This window comes from Falco naumanni, chromosome 7 (genome assembly GCF_017639655.2).
Source record: "Falco naumanni isolate bFalNau1 chromosome 7, bFalNau1.pat, whole genome shotgun sequence".
Classification (NCBI taxonomy): Eukaryota; Metazoa; Chordata; class Aves; order Falconiformes; family Falconidae; genus Falco; species Falco naumanni.
Genome location: NC_054060.1, coordinates 35,050,152 through 35,069,458, shown reverse-complemented (window position 1 = coordinate 35,069,458; position 19,307 = coordinate 35,050,152). Strand labels below are relative to the sequence as shown.

At 52.5% G+C, this 19,307-nt stretch overlaps 2 protein-coding genes across 4 annotated transcripts in view; one reads left to right on the top strand and one right to left on the bottom strand.

The window, feature by feature from the left end:
• The window catches only part of TXNDC16 (thioredoxin domain containing 16), a 41,819-nt gene extending 40,699 nt beyond the window's left edge, over window positions 1–1,120 (bottom strand). For both annotated transcript variants that reach the window (XM_040601519.1, XM_040601520.1), the window contains exon 1: window positions 604–1,120. In XM_040601519.1, coding sequence (XP_040457453.1) covers window positions 604–666 — 63 coding nt within the window. In that variant the 5' untranslated portion in view covers window positions 667–1,120. The remainder of the gene's footprint in view (window positions 1–603) is intronic.
• A 481-nt stretch (window positions 1,121–1,601) lies between these two features.
• GPR137C (G protein-coupled receptor 137C) lies at window positions 1,602–18,457 on the top strand. Of its 2 annotated transcripts, XM_040601817.1 has the most exons (7): window positions 1,603–2,033; window positions 9,672–9,715; window positions 10,470–10,698; window positions 13,823–13,972; window positions 14,529–14,651; window positions 14,766–14,881; window positions 15,620–18,457. In XM_040601817.1, the coding sequence occupies exons 1-7, from the start codon at window positions 1,665–1,667 to the stop codon at window positions 15,789–15,791; spliced, it is 1,203 nt and encodes a 400-aa protein (XP_040457751.1). In that variant the 5' UTR covers window positions 1,603–1,664; the 3' UTR covers window positions 15,792–18,457. The 2 variants fall into 2 exon arrangements, with proteins under 2 accessions (XP_040457752.1, XP_040457751.1); XM_040601818.1 differs by lacking the exon at window positions 13,823–13,972 and having other exon boundaries at window positions 1,602–2,033.
• The last annotated feature ends 850 nt before the right edge of the window (window positions 18,458–19,307 follow it).

Sequence of the window (19,307 nt, the reverse complement as noted above, 5' to 3'; positions counted from 1 at the left end):
GGGGCAGCTCGTGAGACCGGAGGCACATCTGGCACACTGCGTCGGATGATAACGGAGCTTTTCTCCCACGTCATTGCCGCTCCCCGGCCTCTGACCCCTTGCACCAGACATGCCCGATTGTCCGTGCAAATGCAAGATAGGGGCCAGCAGGCAGGGCAGGAGGGGGCCCGCAGGGACAGCTGCGGTGAGGGGCACCTGGCAGTGCAGGGACTCTTCTCAAGGGTCAGCAGCAGAGGTGGGACATCAAAGTGCATCCCAGCCTGTTGCCTGGCATGCTTTGCCTCGATGGTTTGGTTTTTTTTTTTGCAGCGATGCTGCCACCGCTGCCCTGTCCAGAGAGTTTCACTTTCATTTTCGATCCCAGGTCCCATTTCCCTGCACCCAGTAGCCCCGCTGGGCCTCGCTTGCTGGCCGAGGCTGCGGCAGGGACACGCCACAGCCTTTCCCTCTGCCCACGCAGCGAGAGGAGTGCTCCGATGCCCCGGCACCCACAGACAGCTGCTGCACCCACTTAGTCTGGCCTTGGGGACTAAGGTGCTGGGAAAGAGCTGGCACTGGAGGGACAACATGGCTGAGCTCCCTCCAAGTAGGAATGTCACCTACCTGGGTGTCCCGAGCATTCGGGCTGAAGTCCTCATCCCACCGCCGCAGCTGCTGGGAGAGCATCCCGCATCCAGGTCTCCCCTTGGCCCCAGCAGCCCCGGCCTGGCTGCACAGCTGGAGAATGTGGGATGCCCAAAGCGAAGTTGCTGGGTCTGTGCCCCCCCAGCGGCAGGATCGCTGAGACCTGAGCTGGGCTCTCAGTACTGGGAGGTCTCTGAAGGTTCCCCTGGCTGCTGTGGCCTCTGAGCATTCCCCACAGCCATAGGTGCGGCTGCTCGTACGGAACAGGCGGTCTTTCAGCTACATTTGGGATATCCCCACACCAGCAGAGACCCAACCTGCACCCACCACCGTGGGACCTCCCCCGCACCTCCCCGCAGCCTGTCGGGGGTGCCCCGGTGCCCCCGCAACCAGCTCCAGGAACCCCTCTAGGAACGCTCCCTGTTTCCTCCCGGAGGCCCCTGCCCGACCCCGGAGCAGGGTGCTGCTACCGCCGACCCCCAAAGGCGGGGACCCCCAAAGCCGCTCCCCACCCCCCTCCCCCTTTTGTGGTTCCCCGCAGCCGCCGGGCCCCGCCGCGCCCCGCCACGGCCGGCCGAGACCCCGCCCCCGGGGGGAGGACGCGATGGGCGGGGCCAGTTCCGCGAGGGGCGTGGCCTCCTCCCGCCGCTCCAGGTAGGCGGTGCGGGAGAGTGAGGAGGCGGGCGGCGGCGGCAACCCAAGAAGCAAGAAGCGAACGGCGGGGGCGGCCGTGAGTGACAGGCAGCGGCGACCACTCGGCGCGTCGGATGGGCGCGGTGGGGGCGGGCCGGCGGGGAGCCAATGGGGAGAGCGCGCTGTCAGGAGCGAGCGCCTCAAATAATCGGGCTCAGCTGATTGTCCCCGGCAGAGAGTTGTTTGGCGGCGGGCGGGCGGGCGGCGCAGCCAGGAGGGCGGGCGCGCGCGAGGGAGCGCGAGAGGCGGGGGGCTCCCCTTTGTTGCATGGGGGTGTCCAGCCGGGGCTGAGGGGCGGGGCGGGCGCGCGCGGCGACCGTTGGCGGGCCGTTGCCTCCCGCTGCCCCATGAGCGCTACGGCGGCGGCGGCCCTCGCTGAGGGGGCGGCCCTGGCTGAGGGGGCCGCCGTGCCCTACGCGGTGGAGCTGGGGCTGACCGTGCTCCACACGGCGCTTTACGCCGCCCTGTTCCTCTTCGCCTACCTGCAGCTCTGGCTGCTCCTCTACTACCGGGAGCGGCGGCTGAGCTACCACACGCTCTGCCTCTTCCTCTGCCTGCTCTGGGCAGCCCTCAGGACCACCCTCTTCTCCTTCTACCTGCAGAACTCCCTGCAGGCCCTTCGCCTCCAGCAGCCCTTCGCCCACTGGCTGCTCTACTGCCTGCCCGGCTGCCTGCTCTTCTCCAGCCTCTGCCTCCTCAACCTCTATTTCGCTGAGGTAAGTTTTTTCCGTTGGGGGGCAGGGACGCTCCAAGCCCTCACCCTGCAGGACGCCGGGGCTAAAGCTTCCTTTTCAGCCGCCCTCCCCAAACTTGGAGGTGCACAGAGGTGTGCCCTGGAGCCAAGGCTTTGGGGTGGGATGGGGGGGTGTATGTGTGCCCTGACCAGGCTCGGTGGGAGAGGGTGCGAAGAGGAGTGCCCTCAGTGTAGGCTCTGGGGCAGGTTGGGGAGGTACAAGGTTGTGCCCTGAATCCAGGCTGGGGGGGTGGGGGGGCGAAGGCACGTAGATTAATGCCCTGAATCTAGGCTTGGGGGTGGGGTGGGATGGAGGGGGTTGTGTGAGCAAAAAGTGTGCCCTGGATCCTAGTGCCGGGCTGGCGGAGTGCAGGGGTGCGCCCGGAATGCAGACCCCGCGGGGTGGTACGGGGGTGCCGGGGGGGGAGGGGGGCACATGCCCTGAATCTGGGGTTGGGGGGGTGCAGAGATGTGCCCTGCTCCCGGGTGGGGCTTTCCTCTTTGCAAGAGGGGTTGCAGCGCCGTGGGGCTCTCCTGGGGGACTGTTTTGCATCTTTTTTTAATTGATTCCCCGTCTCTAAAGGGGACCAGAAAGTGGCAGCAGCAGGGGCTGCTCTGGCCTGGAGTGATGCCAACCATTACGTCACCAGCTAGAGCCTCTTCTGCTATTGTTGCTGCGCTCCCTCCTTCTCTCCATCTCTCTGCTCCGCTGTGAACTGGGCTTGTTGTTCTGCAGCTTGTTGTCAGACAAAAACCCTGAGATCCCTCTGCCTCCCCCAGACAACAGCCTGGGGCTGGAGAGGTGGGCCCCTTCCTAGCACAAAGATCGCGACTGGGACAGTGCAGGGCTGCTTGTTATTGTTGCTGAGCTGTATTCCTTCTTTTCTGGGCTTCCCATCACTTGTTTTGTGGTGTTTTTTTAATCCCCCTCTCTCTAGTCCTTTCACTTGTCTTTATCTTTTAAAGCCTTGTCTCTCCCCTCCCCTTCTTCCTCTGAATATTTTGTTTCTGCTCCAGTTTCTCATGAGCAGCCCTTTGCTTGCCTGCCTTCCAGTTTGGTGACTTGTTTCATAAATAGGCAGTACTTTCCTTCCAGCTTTGTTGTTGTTCAGATTCTTTGCAGCTCTCAGCTGTTCGCCAGCCTCACAAAGGAATCGCTAACACACAGCGAAATCGCTCCGATGTGTCACCGATGGGAGTTATGATTTCATTTTCCCGAGGACATCAACATTCACATGATAACGTGAGACTTGGAGCAATTAGGTTGTTCGGCTCTTTTGGTTCTTCCCCCCCTACCTGTGTTCTGTCCCCCCCCCCCCCCCCCCCCCCCCCCAGCCCTGAAATAAACACCTGGAAGCTAAGGTAAACTGCCTGTTGCAAAAGCCATCAGTGTTAGATATGCTGCTGATCGAGTGGCAGCAAAATAACAAATGGTGCATAGTGTGCATAATCCATCTTGTCTGTTAAAGGGAGCCTGACCTACCAAATGCTCCAACCAATAGGTGTTTGTGTGTCCTGTGAAAGGCAAGCTGAGGAAGGGATCCTATGTTCTGGTACCACAAAGTGGCTGGATTTCTGTTTTCCTCTAAGTCACTGGACTTGACTGACAGCAGATTTGCCTCTGTGGGCTCGTTAAAAGGCATCTTTAAAGAAGGGCAAGATAAATTCAAATAGGTTCTCGGGCTTCCCTTCATCCCTAGTCATCTGTTTTTGAGTGGACTCGGTGGAATATACCCTGTTTCTTTCTCCTGGAAGACCCAGAGGCAAGGGGAATCCTGTCTGAGGAAATAAGAGCTCAGAATCTAGAGTAGGGAAGGATAAAATGACTTAAGAAAATGGGTATGCATGCTCAGCTACAAAGAGGGTCTGATGCTTGGCTGTCGCAAGCAGAGTGGGTGTCCAGCGCTTCACGGTATTTGTGGGTGATCTCACAGTGGTGGTACGTAGTGAAGCTTGCAGCTCCAGAGGTTTGGAGAAAGTGCAGCTAGATGGACTGAAAGTCTTTGGTGCTTTTCTGGCTTCCATTTTAACAAAAGAAATGATGCTGAGCAGTGATACTTGACTGTCTCTGCTTGGGCTACAGGCTGATAAAACTAGCCCATCCTTCTCTAGGTGGGAGGGTGCTGTGTACTGGTAGCTAACTTGAGATGTGCCTGGCTTGGTTGTGTTTGGTCCTTGCCTTAAGGCACAGGAGCAGTTGTGTTTAAGGGGGCTTAGGGAGTAATTAAACAAGAATTGTCCCTATCTGGAGGAAGGAGAGAAGCTGTGGTAGAACCACAGCAGTTTACCTGAAGTGGCTCAAGATCTGGAGATGACTGGTACATTTACTAGTGTGACTTCAAGCAGAACCTGCTGTGGAGGGCCCATCCCTTCCTAGTTCTTAAAGGACAGCTGGTAGCAACCTGTAGAAGGGCATTGGGCTTCTGCTATGCTGGGGGTGGTGTCCTGGTCTTAGATGTCCTCAGATAAAAGCATAGGCTGTTTCTGTGCTGAAGGCCTGGGTAATTGTTTTTGTATACAGTGCCTCCTTTGTGGAGATACTGGAGAAATGGCATCTGTCTAAGCAGAGAAAGAAAGTGTGGCCTGTGCTATGTTATTTGAGCTAATCTTGCTTGATTTACAGAGCTCCTCAGGCTATGTACAAGCTGAGGGTGAAATGGTGCTGGGTGGGGGAAAAGCTCCAGGGAACAATAAATACCCATGGAGAGCTAGCATTATTTTGCACTCCAGGCTGTGAAATTCAAACTCGTGAAACTACGTGGTGTTTCCACCTTTCTGTGGGGAGAGGCTATCTTCTTCCTGTCCCCTCATAGCTCCTGAGAGGATGTGGAGACCTGACAAAAATCTTATTCCATAGATTCACTGAATGGTTTGGGTCAAAAAGGACCTTAAAGATCATCTAGTTCCAACCCCCTGCTACGGGAGGGACACTTTCCACTAGACCAGATTGCTCAAGGCCAGGTTGGATGGAGCTTTGAACACTTCCAGAACACTTACTTGGTGGAAACAGTTTCTTTTTGTCACTGCCTTATTTCCACCTGGAACATCAAAAAGTGTAATGGGTTCTGCTTGGGAAGATCTCTTCCTTTCTGCTTCAGCTTGTAACAGAATTAGTTCCTTTCCAGGAAATTCAGAGTTCGCAGTATATCAGGTCTGGATTCCTCTGATTCATTCCCAATCTTGCCTCAAACTGGCAGAACAGTGGCTCTGATAACCAGCCCAGGGTCCTTCTCTGCCTTGCTTTTGGAATAGCTCATCTGCTGCCAGCTAGACATCTGCTTGAGTAATTCTACCTTTCCCAAGAGTCTGTGCTAATTCCTGCTTTCCCCCAGGTCATTGTCAGGAGTCCAGTACATAGAAATGTAGCCACAACAACCCAACCTCCATCTTGACCCTTTCAAAGACCTTCTTGAGCACTTGGCATCGTTGTCTCACTTGGGAGTCAGCAGCTATGTGCAACAATGAGTAAGGTCTTCTGCTAGAGTGATCAGGCTCTGCCAGACTGGTGGGGCCATAACCCTTAACCTGTCTGGGTTTCTTTAAGTGCTCCATCTGTGATGACATCAACCTCTTTCATCCCTTGCTGCTCTAATTGCACTGAAGCAGACATGCATGGGAAGAGCATCCAGCCTGGGAGCCATTTGTCCTTGTTGTCCTGTATCTTCCTGCCTTTTCAGATGGAAAACTGGAAAAGCCTCAATCATTCTTGCACCCTTCCATTCTCCTTGTCTGGCAGACACCTAGCATGTGCCCTCTGCCTCAGGGACTGGTAAGGGGTCACTTAAGCTCAAAACTGCTCCATCCCATAGCTGATGATTCCCATGGGCTCCACTGTTCCTGAATGAACAGGTGGCTATGCCAGCAACCAGTTATTCTAGGAAGTCAGGGTCCAAGCAAGTTGTACCCTGTGTTATTGATGGCATAGGATGATCCCAGTATTAGTAGGAATGGTGAGAGATCCTCACGGATAGTCCCAACTGTTTCTGAGGAACAAGTGGGGGCTTGAACACTTGTTATGGGGCATAGTCCCAAAATAGTCTGTGCTGTGCTCCAGTGCTTGCTGCTGAATCTCTGTGGTGAGAGAAGGAATCTGTTGGTGGATGCAACTCTTGCAACTGAGGTCTGTGTTCATGTCAAGGCAGGACATGGTTATATCTTGTATCTGGAGAGCCCAATCACATGATTTCTTTAGGAGCAAAAGAGACTTTGACTCCATCAAACAATGACAAGCTTTTGGCTCTCCTGGATCTTTCAGATCAATTATGAATGGTTGTAACAAAACCAAGCTGAAATGCTATCTGAGGCTCAGTGTTGGGGTTGAGATCTTGGTTTGTACAGGTACTGAAAGTGGTCCTTAGAGCTATCTGTGGGATATGGTGTCTGTCACTTCTCTTAGGAGCTGTGACATCTCCAATACACCTTCTAAGGATGACTGTGTTCCCTAAACAATGCTCTGAGAACATACTCTTAGCAAGTTCACTTTCTGGGTTCAGTGATGTGAGCAAGCTATGCACTTCTGTGAAATATAGCAACTCTTCATAAAAAAAAAAGCCTCCAGCATCACAAGGGACTTTGAGGTCTGTAGCTCTTCTCACTTGCCTTCTTTCCATGTCTCTGGCTGATGTAAAATGCTCAAAGGATTTGTGGCTCTATAAAGACAACAGAGTATTGCCTAACTGTTAAAAAGGCTTGCTTAAGAGTAAGTTTCTTAGCCCTGCTGAGGCTGGGCTAGCAGGGACCTCTGTTCCCTATTTTCAGCAGGCAACTGCATGGCTTCTGGGGCTGATCTCAGCTAGGAACTGAAGGAACTGTTCATCTTGCAAGGGTTGCCACTAGCAACTTGGCATAACGCACTTGTCTGAGGGCATGGGTCGGTGTTGCCTGTTTTTATGAAGAATAGGGTTACTCCGGAGCGCTCTGCACTGATTTCTTCACAGCAGAACCCTCTACATAAGCTGTCCTTGGGCTTGGAAAGCAGCAGAGCTAGTCCAGTGCTGAAAGGCTAGCAAGATTATCTTGAGGACAAGAACCCAAAGATGCAGTGTGAACACTGCTGATGTCACCTACTGACCCAGCACTATGAATTAAAAACAAGCTTCAGATGAGTTGTCATGTCTTAATAATGAAACCCACTGTAAAGAGTGGTGCCTGCTCCCTTCCTGAAGTTATAGGACTAAGTAGCTGGGGGCTAATAGGAGTATAAGGCTGGGGCCTGGTCCCCTTCTGCTTTTCATGGCAGCAGTCCAAGTGCAAGTCTCAGGTTGCTATTGTGCTCTTAACCCTGAGACAGCTTTGTGTGCCTTAATCCTCAGGTTTGTAGAGGAGGGTCTTGGTGGACTATCTTGCACGGGGCTACTGCAGAAGCCAGCATCTTTCTGTTGGCCAGTGGTGTTCCTGTGCTTAGCCAAAGGGCTGTTCTCAGCCAGGGTGAGCAGCTGAGATACAAGCCAGGGACTCTGTCTGCACCACTACTCAGAGGCTGTGGTTACAAATGACTCTTCTGGGAGACAGAGCCGATGTACAAATACCTTAAATGAATTTCCATGCTGTGCAAATGGGTGCTGAACAAAGAGGTTTCCCAGCCTGACGTCCTTGATGTCTGTTTTGACACTGCCAAAGGGGTTGAATGTAACCTACAGGCAAGCTAAGGACAGAGGAGGATTTGGGGATTTTTCTGTTTTGAAGCCACCACGTGGTCCTTCTGAGGTCCAGGTTTCCTGTAACTCAGATGAGCTTTAGGGCTCGGTGTGTTATGCCACACTTCTGTACTTCCCTGGGCTGGTGTAGGCCAAGACAACAGGGTAGAGGGTTTCAGAGACTGCTTGTACTACTGTGCCCCTCAGCCATGGGGGCTGGATACCTCCCTCTGCTGAAGTACTGTGTCTTGTTCCCCATTAAGTGCTTCTCAAGTGAACTCAAGTTCATCCTCCCTCAGAATGGGGAAGAGGAGCCAGACAGTGAATCTGGCTCTCGGATCAGGATTGCTGAAGCTGTCCCATGCCCTGTAGGGGGGTTTTCAAATGCTTGACATTACTACAATGGATCAGACAACCCTCAAATCCTGAAATGTCTCTGGAAATCCTGTTGGCAGGAGCCTTATTTTTGAAGCTTCAGAGTGCCATTTCTGCCTCAGTGCTGACTGGAAGGCAGGAGCCAAGAAATCCCATCGGGGGGGGGGAAAAAAAGCTGACTAAGGGTGCCTTGTAAGAGATGACTGATCCTTCACTGCAGCCAGAGTCTGGATGCTGACAGGAAGGACTCACTGCAGAAGCAGTGAAACTAAACCTCTGCACCTGTGCAGTGATCCCATAGTGGTCTTGTGCTGACCACAAGTACATGGTTGCTGGATCTGGCTAGATGGCTCTCTGCTTCTTCCAAGTTTCTTCAGAGTCTCTAATGAGCTTTGGCTGAGACTGAATGTGACCTCAGCTCTGGGACTCTTCCTGGTGGAATCTGTACCAGGATCTGCATTTTTCACAGGACAAAAACCAGTTCCTGCCATAGCTGTGCTAAATCAGTATGTGACAAGCGAGCTCCATGTAGCTCTGTCAGCATGCTGCTTGTCCTGACAATATGTGAGCACTGGTTACCTATCCCTTTGCAGTGGGACTGTTGTGGTCACATCTGTGACTTGGGAGTGTGTCTCTGCACCTCTCTAAACTGTCCGTACTTCCTTAGGCAAGAAGTCCTGCCCCTGCATGCTTCAGCAGGAGCCAGTCTGCAGCCCAAAGGGGCATAGAAGGGTGTCTGGCACTTGGGAAGAGTGCTGTAGGGCTGCCTGAGTATGAGCTGATGGTTCTCCTCCAGCCTTCCCAACCCAAATGGGTTCAGTCCCCTGCAGTCTGAGGAATGGCTTGTGAGCCTTTGCTTTGAAGCACTGGTCTCTCCTGTGCAGTTTTCATCTTGAGTCTCCTAACTCCTTGTGTAGTGAGGAGATTCGCAGAACCCAGATCCACTCCTGGACACAGCACGTGTCGCTTTGAAGAGTGAAACAGTCTGCAAATAACTGTTATCCAATACACTTGTCTGACAAGTGTGCCATGCAACTTGGTAGGCTGGGCCTTCCACCTCTGGAGGACTTCCTACCATCTCAGGGTTACATTTCAGGTGTATTTGGCCTACAAACATCTCAAAGGTGGAGGAGCTGTGAGCTCCAAATGCTTGTTATAGCCTGCAGGTCCATCATCCAATACCAGAAGGCTATTTTAGATCAGCTATTTGTCTTGCTGAGGCAGCCTTCTCTAACATGGGAATCAAGGATGATTGAGGTCCTAAAATATGCAGCAGAGAACACTGGGGAAAGTAGATGTATTTTTGAATGACCTTAGCGCCTGAGTGCTAAACTTCCTGATCTTCTCAGAGTCCTTAGAGGTGTGGTGTTAAGCCCTTGCCACATATGGGGTGTTAAACACATTTATGCCTGTTGGACACCTACATTTGCTTTTGGCTTTTGCAAGAAAGACTGGTACTCTTTCTTGCAAGTGGGTCCAGTGCAAGGCTTGGTGTTGATAGGTAATTTGGAGTCCTTCAAGATGTCCAGCTGGATGATGGCTCCAGTGTTGTTAAGTTTAAAGGAGAGCTATAGGTCATGTTAAGTAATGCTGTGCAAATCTTTCCCCAGGTCATATTCAAAGTGAAATGTGCAGCTGAATTCAACAAGTACAAGTAAGTGGTACTTTTCTAACATACCTTAAGCCAGCTTTGAAGGTAAAACTCATGCTCCAGTGCTAGGAACGGGAGCTTCAGACCCCAAAGGCTCAACAGGGCTAATTTTATACTCTGACAAGAATCAGTGTTGTGCCTTAGAGCAGGACTGGGAGCTTCAAGGGTACCAAGGAAGCTAAAAGCTTATACTGCATGCTTCCATCCATGTTGTTAGCATCCCAATACCAGTGCTGCTAGCAAACTAGATGAGTTCTCAAGGTCATTCTGAGCTAAAAAAGATCTACAGGATAAGGCTTGAGCGATAGGTGAGACCACTGTTAGTGCAGCCCAGGCACTTCTTGGCCATTTCTAGGGAAACCCACAATGGAAAATGTGAGCTCCAGTGGCTTTCAATAAAGAAGTTGCAGTGGCTGTGATGACTCATAGCTTATTGACTGAAGTTAATGCAGAGCTAGAGCAACACTTAAAATCTGCAAGATAAGAACCTGACTGTCAGAAGATGAGTCTTGTAACTCATGACTACTTACACTGCTTATGCATTATGAGAGCAGCTCAGACGAATACTCTGTGGATTTGGGCTGTCAATACAACTGCTGAAACTTGCTGGAATGTCTGATCTTCATAGCAAGCAGAGCACTGGGCATGTTAGGAGGTTCTCTTGTCTGATGAGGCAAGAGGGTGGTGCAGAATGAGCCCAGAACTGTCTAATTTTTAACTCCACTTGTATTTTTTTTTCCCCTCGCTATTTCTTCAGGGTCCTGTTGTATCTGGGCTCCATCTTTACCAGCCTTCTCTTCTTAGTTGTGAACTTAACTTGTGCAATGTTAATCCACGGTGAGGTCCCAGAGAACCAGCTGAGGTGGACAGTCCTTGCCCGTGCCCTAGTCAATGACAGCCTCTTCATCCTCTGTGCCATCTCGCTGGCTTGCTGCATGTGCAAACTAGGAAAGATGTCTTCAGCGAATGTCTACCTCGAGTCCAAGGTAGGTAAATACCTCAAACTACACTGGAACTGCAGTAGTCAGCTGGATTCTCAACTGGATTTATGCGTGCTTAGTCAGAGCAATGCTGGCCTGGTGGCACCTGAGCTACTCTTGCTCCAACACTACTTCCAGAGTGGAGGTGGCAGCTCTTGGACTCTTCCCTCCAGAAAGTGAATGCTTTTGCTGTAGGAATGAAGTGCCCTGGATGTTTTAGGGGAATATGTTGTCTGCAGCTTTGCTGGCACGATAGGAGACTCATGACCTGCTTACGCTTTTCAGGTTTAGAAGTATAATTTAGGGTTTGACTGGAAGAGAGGGCTTTCTAAGAATAGCAGATGCAGTTTCTGCAGTATATTGTCACTAAGGACAGTTAAGTCTCTGTCATATCTCTGGCAGATGCAGAACAGCTCTCTGCAAAGGGCATCCCTCCCAGCAGTCCAGCTTTAGTTGCCTGCCTCCTTGAGCCAGAGGCAGTGCTTGCCTGTCCTGGATGAGGTGAGCATCTTAAAAGGGGAGGAGAAATTGCTGTAGGTCCTGCCCCAAGGCAGAAGGACAGGGGAGGGTCTGAACATACTCTTCTTAAGCAGGTAGGAAACTAGATAAGATACCACCAGTCTCATCTTAGTGTGGCAGTAGGCTGGCATTAAGAGTGCCCCTGAGCTGCCACCCCTTCCTCTGGAAAGCCATATCACTCCTGTCAAGGGCAATGATTCCAGGGGGACCTGGCCTCTTGAGAAGGGCAGGCAGCAGTCTTTTGATGAGCCTGGAAATGTCCGTAGGAAAAACTTGCACACCTGAGCATAGTCAGGCTCAAGGAAGCCAGCTGCCTGGCTCTAGTACTTTGGAGCTACTGCCTTATCCCCATAGTACAGCCCCTCACCCTGTATACTGTGACTCTCCAGTGTCAGAAGGTGGGGCTCTGGCCTCCTGCAGAGACCCTGTTTCCAATGTGCCCTCAGGTGAATCTACATAAGCTCGAAGCACTACTGTATGTGGCTCAGCTGGGAGGCTGCCCACAGCATAGAGCTTCTGGAGGTGGTTAGATGGCTCCATCCCCCCTCAGGAAGAGGATGAAGAGGGTGACAAGCTGCCTTGCAGCAGACACTGCTACAGAGATACTCTGGATCCAGGCAACTGCCTTGCATTGGCTGGAGGCATCTCCTTGCTGCTTAGCAGGCCATCTGCATGACCACTCAAAGTGGCTGCAGTCCATTGCCCCTTCTCCTAGGGAAGCAAGATGTGAGGGTGGCCTCTGCTGTCAAGTTCAAGCCGAGGCTGTCTGTAGAAGTCTGGGCTTCTTAAGCAGCAGAGAGTGGTGGTGGTTGCCCAGAATCCAGGATGTATGGGCCTTGGGTGGCTAGGACTGACATCCAGCTGGCTCTGGTGACTGCTCTCCACAGAGGCTGCTGATTGCAGCCAGGTGATCTGAAATGATACAGAGGAGCCATGACTAAGCTGAGAACCTGCTCGCATCCCTCTTGCATGGGCCAGGTATCCAGCTCTGACTGGCTCTGGACACTAATTAACTTACCAAGTTCACGCAGCAGTAGTTTATGAATGCAGTAACTTCCTCTACTTATATGCCTGAGGCTGCCTGTGGGGCCCTGTTCTTGCAGAAATGCCATAGAGAAGTCCAATCTCAGGTTGAATACTCAGCCTGGCTGTCTGGTAAATGTCTCTTGCATTCAAATGCTGTCTCCCTTCCCTACCTTGGAGGCATTCCCTGACTTTGTTGTGGAGGAGCTGCAAGAATAGGATGGGGGATGAACAGAAGTGTTACACAAATACCTGAAAAGGTTGTCCTGCCTCCTGAGCTCCAGCTGTGAACCTGCTGACTCAAAGCAATACAGCAAGGCTGGAGGGGCCCAGTGAGGCTGCTGCCTCCACTCCTGAAGGTAGGAAGGCTTTGAGCCATCTGATACTTGAGGAGGCTGTGCTGTTGGACTGCAGCCAGATCCAGTACGGTGGTCCTTGTTAGCTGGGGGTTTGTTTCACTAGCCTTTCTGCCTCCTGCTCTGCTGGACTGGACACCAAGGGCTCAGCTAACTGTGCTAGAACAGGCTGTGTTCCTGTGCTCCAGTGGTGTCACAGGGACTTGTCTGTTAGCAGCACTTTCATGATTACTCTTCCAAGATACTCTCTTGAGCAAGTGCTCTAAAGCTAGGAAAGCAGAGCTAGCGTGCCCCTAGCTTGGATGGGGAGCAGGTCAATGAGTGAGTAGACTATCTGCTTAAACACAAAGGCAAGTCAGCTGCTGAGATGTGTTTGTCTGCCTGCTCACTGACTTGGTGGCTCCCAGCAGCTATTAAAAGGCTTCACGGGTATATTTAGCAAAGAAGTGGAGATGCTTGCAGATCTTCAAGTGGCTTCCTTTCCCATGACTAGCTGTCCAGGAAAGGTAGGTACCATGACCTTCAGGTACCTCATGTACCTCTGACAGCACTGCATCTGAAACAATAGTGGAGGAAGCTCCTCACCAGCACAGGACAGCTAGCAGGAGTTGGAGATCCTGCAATATCTAGCCACCCCTCAGCACACTGCTCTGTAAGCAAAGCCTGGTTTGTCCCACAGCAGTGCTGGGGTTCAGGTCCTGGGTCTTTCTGCCTGTTCTCACAGTTCCCCACTCCAAATATTTGAGTTTATTGCCTAGACAAATGTGTTTGGTGTCAGGGGTGCTGAACTGCTGCGGGGTGAGCAAGCTGGGTGGATGCTCCTGCTCTGGAGTCTGATCAGGGTGTAAAGCAGAAAGTTGATTCTCTTAATGGTTTTTGGCTGCTCTCCTGGAGAGTACCACAGTATGGCAGGGGAGGGGGATGGCATCTCTCTGGACCACCATTTTGAAGCTGACTGATAAGATTCTGAGGATAATTTTCCTGTGCCTCAAGCTTTGCCTGCTCCCAGGTGACACTGGCTGTGTAGCTCTGCTACTGCAATGAACTCGTCACACAAGAAAGCTCTTAACTAGCTCTGAATATTTTAGCAGCAACATACAAATGTTCTAGGTCATTCTTGCCTGCATAGCTTCTCATGTGTTTAAGGAGAGGGTGGTGGTGGTGTGTGTGGAATTGCAGCTCTGTTGGAAGGTCTGTATTAAAACTGGGTGGTTTTTTTCTTCCTGTTGTAGGGAACATCTGTCTGCCAGGCTATTCTTGTGGGATCTGTAGTTGCTCTTCTGTATTCCTCAAGGGCTTGCTATAACCTGGTAGCTGTGGCCATATCTCCAGACAATGTTCCTGGTCCTTTTAACTATGGCTGGGACAACCTTTCAGACAAGGTGAGTGTCTGGGACCCCCAATCCAGAGTTAGTAAAGTGAATGGCAGTTACTCTACCTTCCCGTGAGGGTGTGCGTAGGTGAGAAGGTAGCTACATGGGGGTGTCTCTTCAGCTGAATCCCCAGATGAGCTGGCTTTCTGCCTTCAGAAGCCCTGCTTGCACTCTCCACCACAGCAAACCCTGATCGTCTATCTGGCTGCTTCTCCAGGAGGGATTCCCTGTTGTGCTCTTCAGTTCTAGCCTGCCAACTCTTCTTTTGGGGAAGAGGAGGAACATGTCAACTAGAGCAGAAAAGCAGTGCTTAATCAGGCGTGGCTGCATGCAAGGGAGTCATTGGCGTGGGGAGGGAGCTAAGAGTACCCTGGTAGCACACTGAGCTCACTAAAACCAGTAGCAACAGTCACGTGAAGGTCACCATTCTGGTTTGGGGATTCCTGCAACTGTAAGGGTTTCTCTGCATTCCTGGTTCTAAGCTGTGTTGTGTGTCCAGCTTTGGGAGCTGTGTGGCTCTGCTGATGGCTAGGTTTATACAGAGACTTCTAACTTCTGTCCGCAGGTGCATGTGGAAGTGAGCAGTGAAGAGTATGTGGTGTTTGGAGTGGTCCTCTTCCTCTGGGAGCTGGTGCCGACAACTTTTGTGGTGCTGTTCTTCCGGGCTCAGAGACTGAGTCAGAACTTGGTAAGCCTGAGCAAGCTGCTGTAGCTCGAGGAGATGCCTGGGGTGTGGGGGCAGGCCTTCAGAAAGGTTGTCAGAAATATCCCACTTCTGGCCTAACTCCTTTCTCTTTAACAGACTCCAGCGGGGATGGTGAATAGTCACAGTTACAGCTCCAGAGCCTACTTCTTTGACAATCCGAGGCGCTATGACAGCGATGATGACTTGTCACGGCTTGGGGCCAGAGATGGAGGGTAAGTGTCCTGCGGGACAAGTAAAAGCACAGCTGCCATTCTGTTGCCCTGAGTAGAAGCAACAGAGCTGTTGGCTTCTGCTCCTAGGAGAAAAATTTAGTGTTAAGAGACAGCTTGGGCAGGGTGGGTGGGGCAAGAAGCCTTCTGACTGAGCTTGCTTTGGTTCCCTCCTGCAGCTCACAAGGAGCTATTTTTATTAGGCAGAAGTGACCAGCTCTGAGAGGTGGATATCACACTGGGTGCTCACAGGTAGAAAATACGCAGTGGCTACAGACGGGAAGGCCTCATCCAGGGGGGCTGATCTTGCCGGGAACCCTCCTCAGCTGTGGGGGCAGAGGGCTCTGAAGTGGCCTCAAGAGTTGTTTCTCCACTGGGAGGGATGTGGTCTGCAGGAAGCTCCTGGTGTCCAGGGGGAATGGTCCAATATCCCCAGCAAAACTGGGGGGAAGCCTGACAGCCCTGTCCTTTGCCCGCTGCTCAGGGGCGTAGTGAGGGGTTCAGAGTTTCTGGCTCTTCTTGACCAGTGTGTTTAGGGCCTGGTGCTTTTCTCCTTGTACCTGTCTTGTTGAAGCCAAGTTCCTTGGAGATACTGTGCCTGCATGTTATAGCCTGCTTCTGCAGGCTTGGATAACCCTGTCGGTGCTGGCAGCGGAAGTCTTTCCTAGCAGTGGAGACTAGCTGCAGCCAAATTATCCATCTCTAAGAGTCCACGTCTGGCTTTTCTGTCTCTTCTCCCAGCTTGGCTACCCCTCAGTGCTCTGGCTGCTATGGGTCCCTGGCTGGAAATGACAGCTACGTGGTGGGTCCCCACCTCAGCGGAACAGCTACAGACAGTGCCCCCTTGCTCTTTGCCGCAGGCGGCTCGGAGATGAATAATCACCATAGCTCATACCCTGCACCACAGAACTGAAGAGGCTGCGAGGTCCCTTTCTTCCCAGAAGTGGCATTCATGTATAGGATTGTAACCTGGTTTTCTTTCATTCTTCCCCAAAGCATCTAACTCATCGACACAAACATTCCACTACCTGCTGCAGCTGTAAGCGGGACTGAGCCTATGGCTGCAGGCAGTAAGCAAGAGAACTGTGACTTTAAGGTACCATGTAGCAAAGTGAAGCGGAACTCTCTGGAAGCTTTTTCTTGGTCTGGTCTTCAAGATGTTGGCAGCTAAATGCACCAGAGCTTCCTCACTAGAAAAGAAACATCAAATGCATATTTGCACTTTTATCTGCACACTTGGAAGGAACGAATCTTGCTCAGACTGTGCTTGGTCTGAGACTGTTCTAGTTACTCTTTTTAATTGCACATCCATAGCTGGGAGAGGCACTATCTTCCTGCAAAGACGTGTTCCGTGAAGTACTCTGCATCCTGACTCACTTGGGAGTGTGAAGCTCTTTTAACAGAGCATTACGGGCAGGGCCTCCTGTGGTGAATGTTAAAGCATACTGTGCCATATTCACACCTGGCAGGGCTGATGCCTCTGGGCTGACTGTGGTCTTGCCCTGACTGCTGGCCCTCGTTTCACCTGGTTGCTGAACTGTCCTACCTAGGACTGTGGGTTCAAAGCTTGGCTCGAAGCATATCCTAGAGCAGAGGCCTATGAGGGTGAGACCCAGTGTTCCTACCGGCACTGAGATAACTATGTTGTAACCAACCTGCTAGTTTCTGGCAAAGGAAGAGGGCTGGCTCAGATGGTAGCTGCTGTTGGGTAGTGGGGCAAGGCTCCATGGGCTGCTGCCTTCAGGGAAAGCTTGGAGCTGGAGCTGGCCCAGCGAGAGTGTGCGTGCAGGAATGTGTGTGGCCCAAAGCACATGTGGAACCAGGGCTGCTTTAACTGGGGGGTGGTAAGAGCAGTCCGGCTCCTCCCTCTTAGCCCATGGTGGGGCTCCCCTTTCCCCCGCAGTATTAAATTGCATTTAGCAGATAACCAAGGGTTTTAACTTCAAGTGAACATGAACCGGTGGGGTCCCTGCTGAGGTGCAGGGGCTGTCTGTCTGCTTGTGGAGGCAAGGCCTGCTCTTGCAGAAGGAGGTGGCAGACACTGTGGAGACCTGGCCATGGAGCAGGACCATGGGCCTGGAGTCCTCCCACTGCCACAGAAGCTGCATCAGCAGGGCTTAGCAGTGTACACAGCATTTTGAGTGTGCCGGGTCGGTCTGGGAGGAGGGTTCTGTCTCTTTAACCAAAACAGCCATGTTTGACCTGGCTGGTAGCTCCACTGGGCTCCTGGAGGTGGAGGCTTGGTGTTATTCCTGGCTTGCCCTGAGCTTGATGTGGGGATGAGTGAAGCAGCTTTGGATGTGGCCTTGGATGGAGGCCCTGGCCCAGGGAGGGCAGCTGCTCTGCCCTGTCATGACAGCCTGAACTGGAACTGCTTTTAGCCCACCCAGGGCTGCTCCTGTGGGTCAAAGCCAGGTCTGACACTGAAGGACCCGGTGGGGGTGAAGGACTTGCCTGTGCGTGGAGCGGTCTGGCACTGCCTGGCTCCAGCCATGTGACACTGGGCTGGCTCTGGTGCTGGAGCCCCCATAGCTCTGTGTGAGAGAACCCCCAAGCACTGGGGCAGCCCCGGCCTCTCCTCACTTGCCATGTGCTCACTAGTATGGCCTGCTCACCCTGTCACCCACCTCACTTTTACTGAGCTAGATGTCACTTGTCACACTGAGAATGCCCTGTCCCTCTGTGTGGTCTGTGCCAGCTTGTGGGCCTCCCTGCTAACCCGCTTCACTCTTGCTGGCCCCCGAAAAGGAGCAATCCCTGCTGCTTTTTGGAGAAGGCTTGGAGATGACAACTTTCAGCACATCCCTCTTGCTCTAGTACTTGAACCAGAGCCCCACCCCCACTGCCGTGGCTCTCCTGGCTGCTCTGCCTGTCTCCTCGCCTCGGCTGGGGCACAGAAACAGGTTGCTCCATCTCAATCACTGCTTGACTTACGGCAAAGCTAAGGGAGGACCTGGACTCAGTGTGTTGCCCTTTCTTCTGCTGTAAGTCACCAAAGATAGTAAGTGATGCTAGTGGCCCCTGTTCTTGCTTGAATTCCAAAGCACTAGGAGCACTTTAAGTTTTTCTTTGGAGGGGAAGGAGTGTAGTGCAAAAAAAATAATAATTTTAAAATAAAGAATTAAAGGGCTACAGGCTCATTGTTCATATTGCACTGAAGCACACAACAATAATATGATCTTCCTGGCATTAGGATGGCAGGTCAGGGGTCGGGGCAGTGAGTCTTGTTGCTAATGTACTTGTGAGTGACTGGCAAAGTGTTTTGGTTTTACTCATTTGTACGGATGGCCGTTAATTTCAAAACTCTGACTTGCTCCTGCTGGGGCTGGTCCCATGTTTTACTGAAGTAATTTATAGCTGAGAAATACAATGACTTTTTTAATGCATAGTTGCCTTTCATTAAACTTTTTTTTTTGGTATGGTTTAACAGTGTTTTGGCTTTGCAGTCAGGCAGCAGCTGGCTGTGACAGGAAGCTGTGGCCAATGAATGTACCTATTTGTTCTTCACTAAACTGTAACCAAGCACTACTATGTTGAAATAAATAAAAAAAACCTACTTTCTGTGCTAGGTTGCCAGAGGCCTGGCTGTGTTTTGCTCTCGATGTGACCCAGCCCCACCAGCTCCAGATGTTGGTCCTGCAGCCCTGGCCTGTGCAGGGCCCTGGCCGGCTCTGCCAAGGTGTGGCTGGCAACATGGTAAAGCTGCTTCTTGGTGGGCTGGAGGGCTCAGCTGGCACAGCTCGGGGCTGGCCAGCCAGCTCTGCTCCGGTGTGACTGCAGGGGCCTGTGTGTCCCAGTGGCCTTAAAGCCGGCTGGGTGCAGTGCACGGGGAGGGTTTCTTTGCGCGGGGTCCTGCAGCTCCCTGTTGCAGCAGTGGTTTTCTGGGGTGGGCAGAGCAGCTTTTCTTCCCCCTGCCCTCATGGTGCGCTTTGTTCTTTGATGTTTCTCAGGGCTGGAGGGATGTGATATTCTCTGTGTCTCCAGCTCATGAGGTACAGCGTGCTGGAGCCATGGCCTCTGCTTCAGGGCCTCTGCCCCCTCCAGCCGCCTCTGTGGCACAGAGCAGCAGAGGAGCTGAACCCCCAGCTCAGTAACTCTGGGCTTCCCGTGTCTCCTTGCGCAGGTTTATCTCTGTGGCCTTGAGCTCACCGCAAATTGCAGCGGCTTAGCTGGAGCACACTGCACCTTCCTGCACAGCTGCTACCTGCCCCCACAGCAGTTTTGAGGGCTCGGGGTGAAGAGCAGTGTGGCTGCTGGGGGTGCCTGTCCTCCAGTGGCACTGACTGTGCCTGAGCCGGCCCTCTGCCCCTCTTGCAAAGGTGGATGGTGTAATCGGGGCTGGTGGGACCAGCTGGCAGCAGGGCTGGGGGCTCCAGTCCCTTGGCTGTGCAGGATGGGCAGCTGGCAGGGGGGGCCTTGGCTCGGCCAC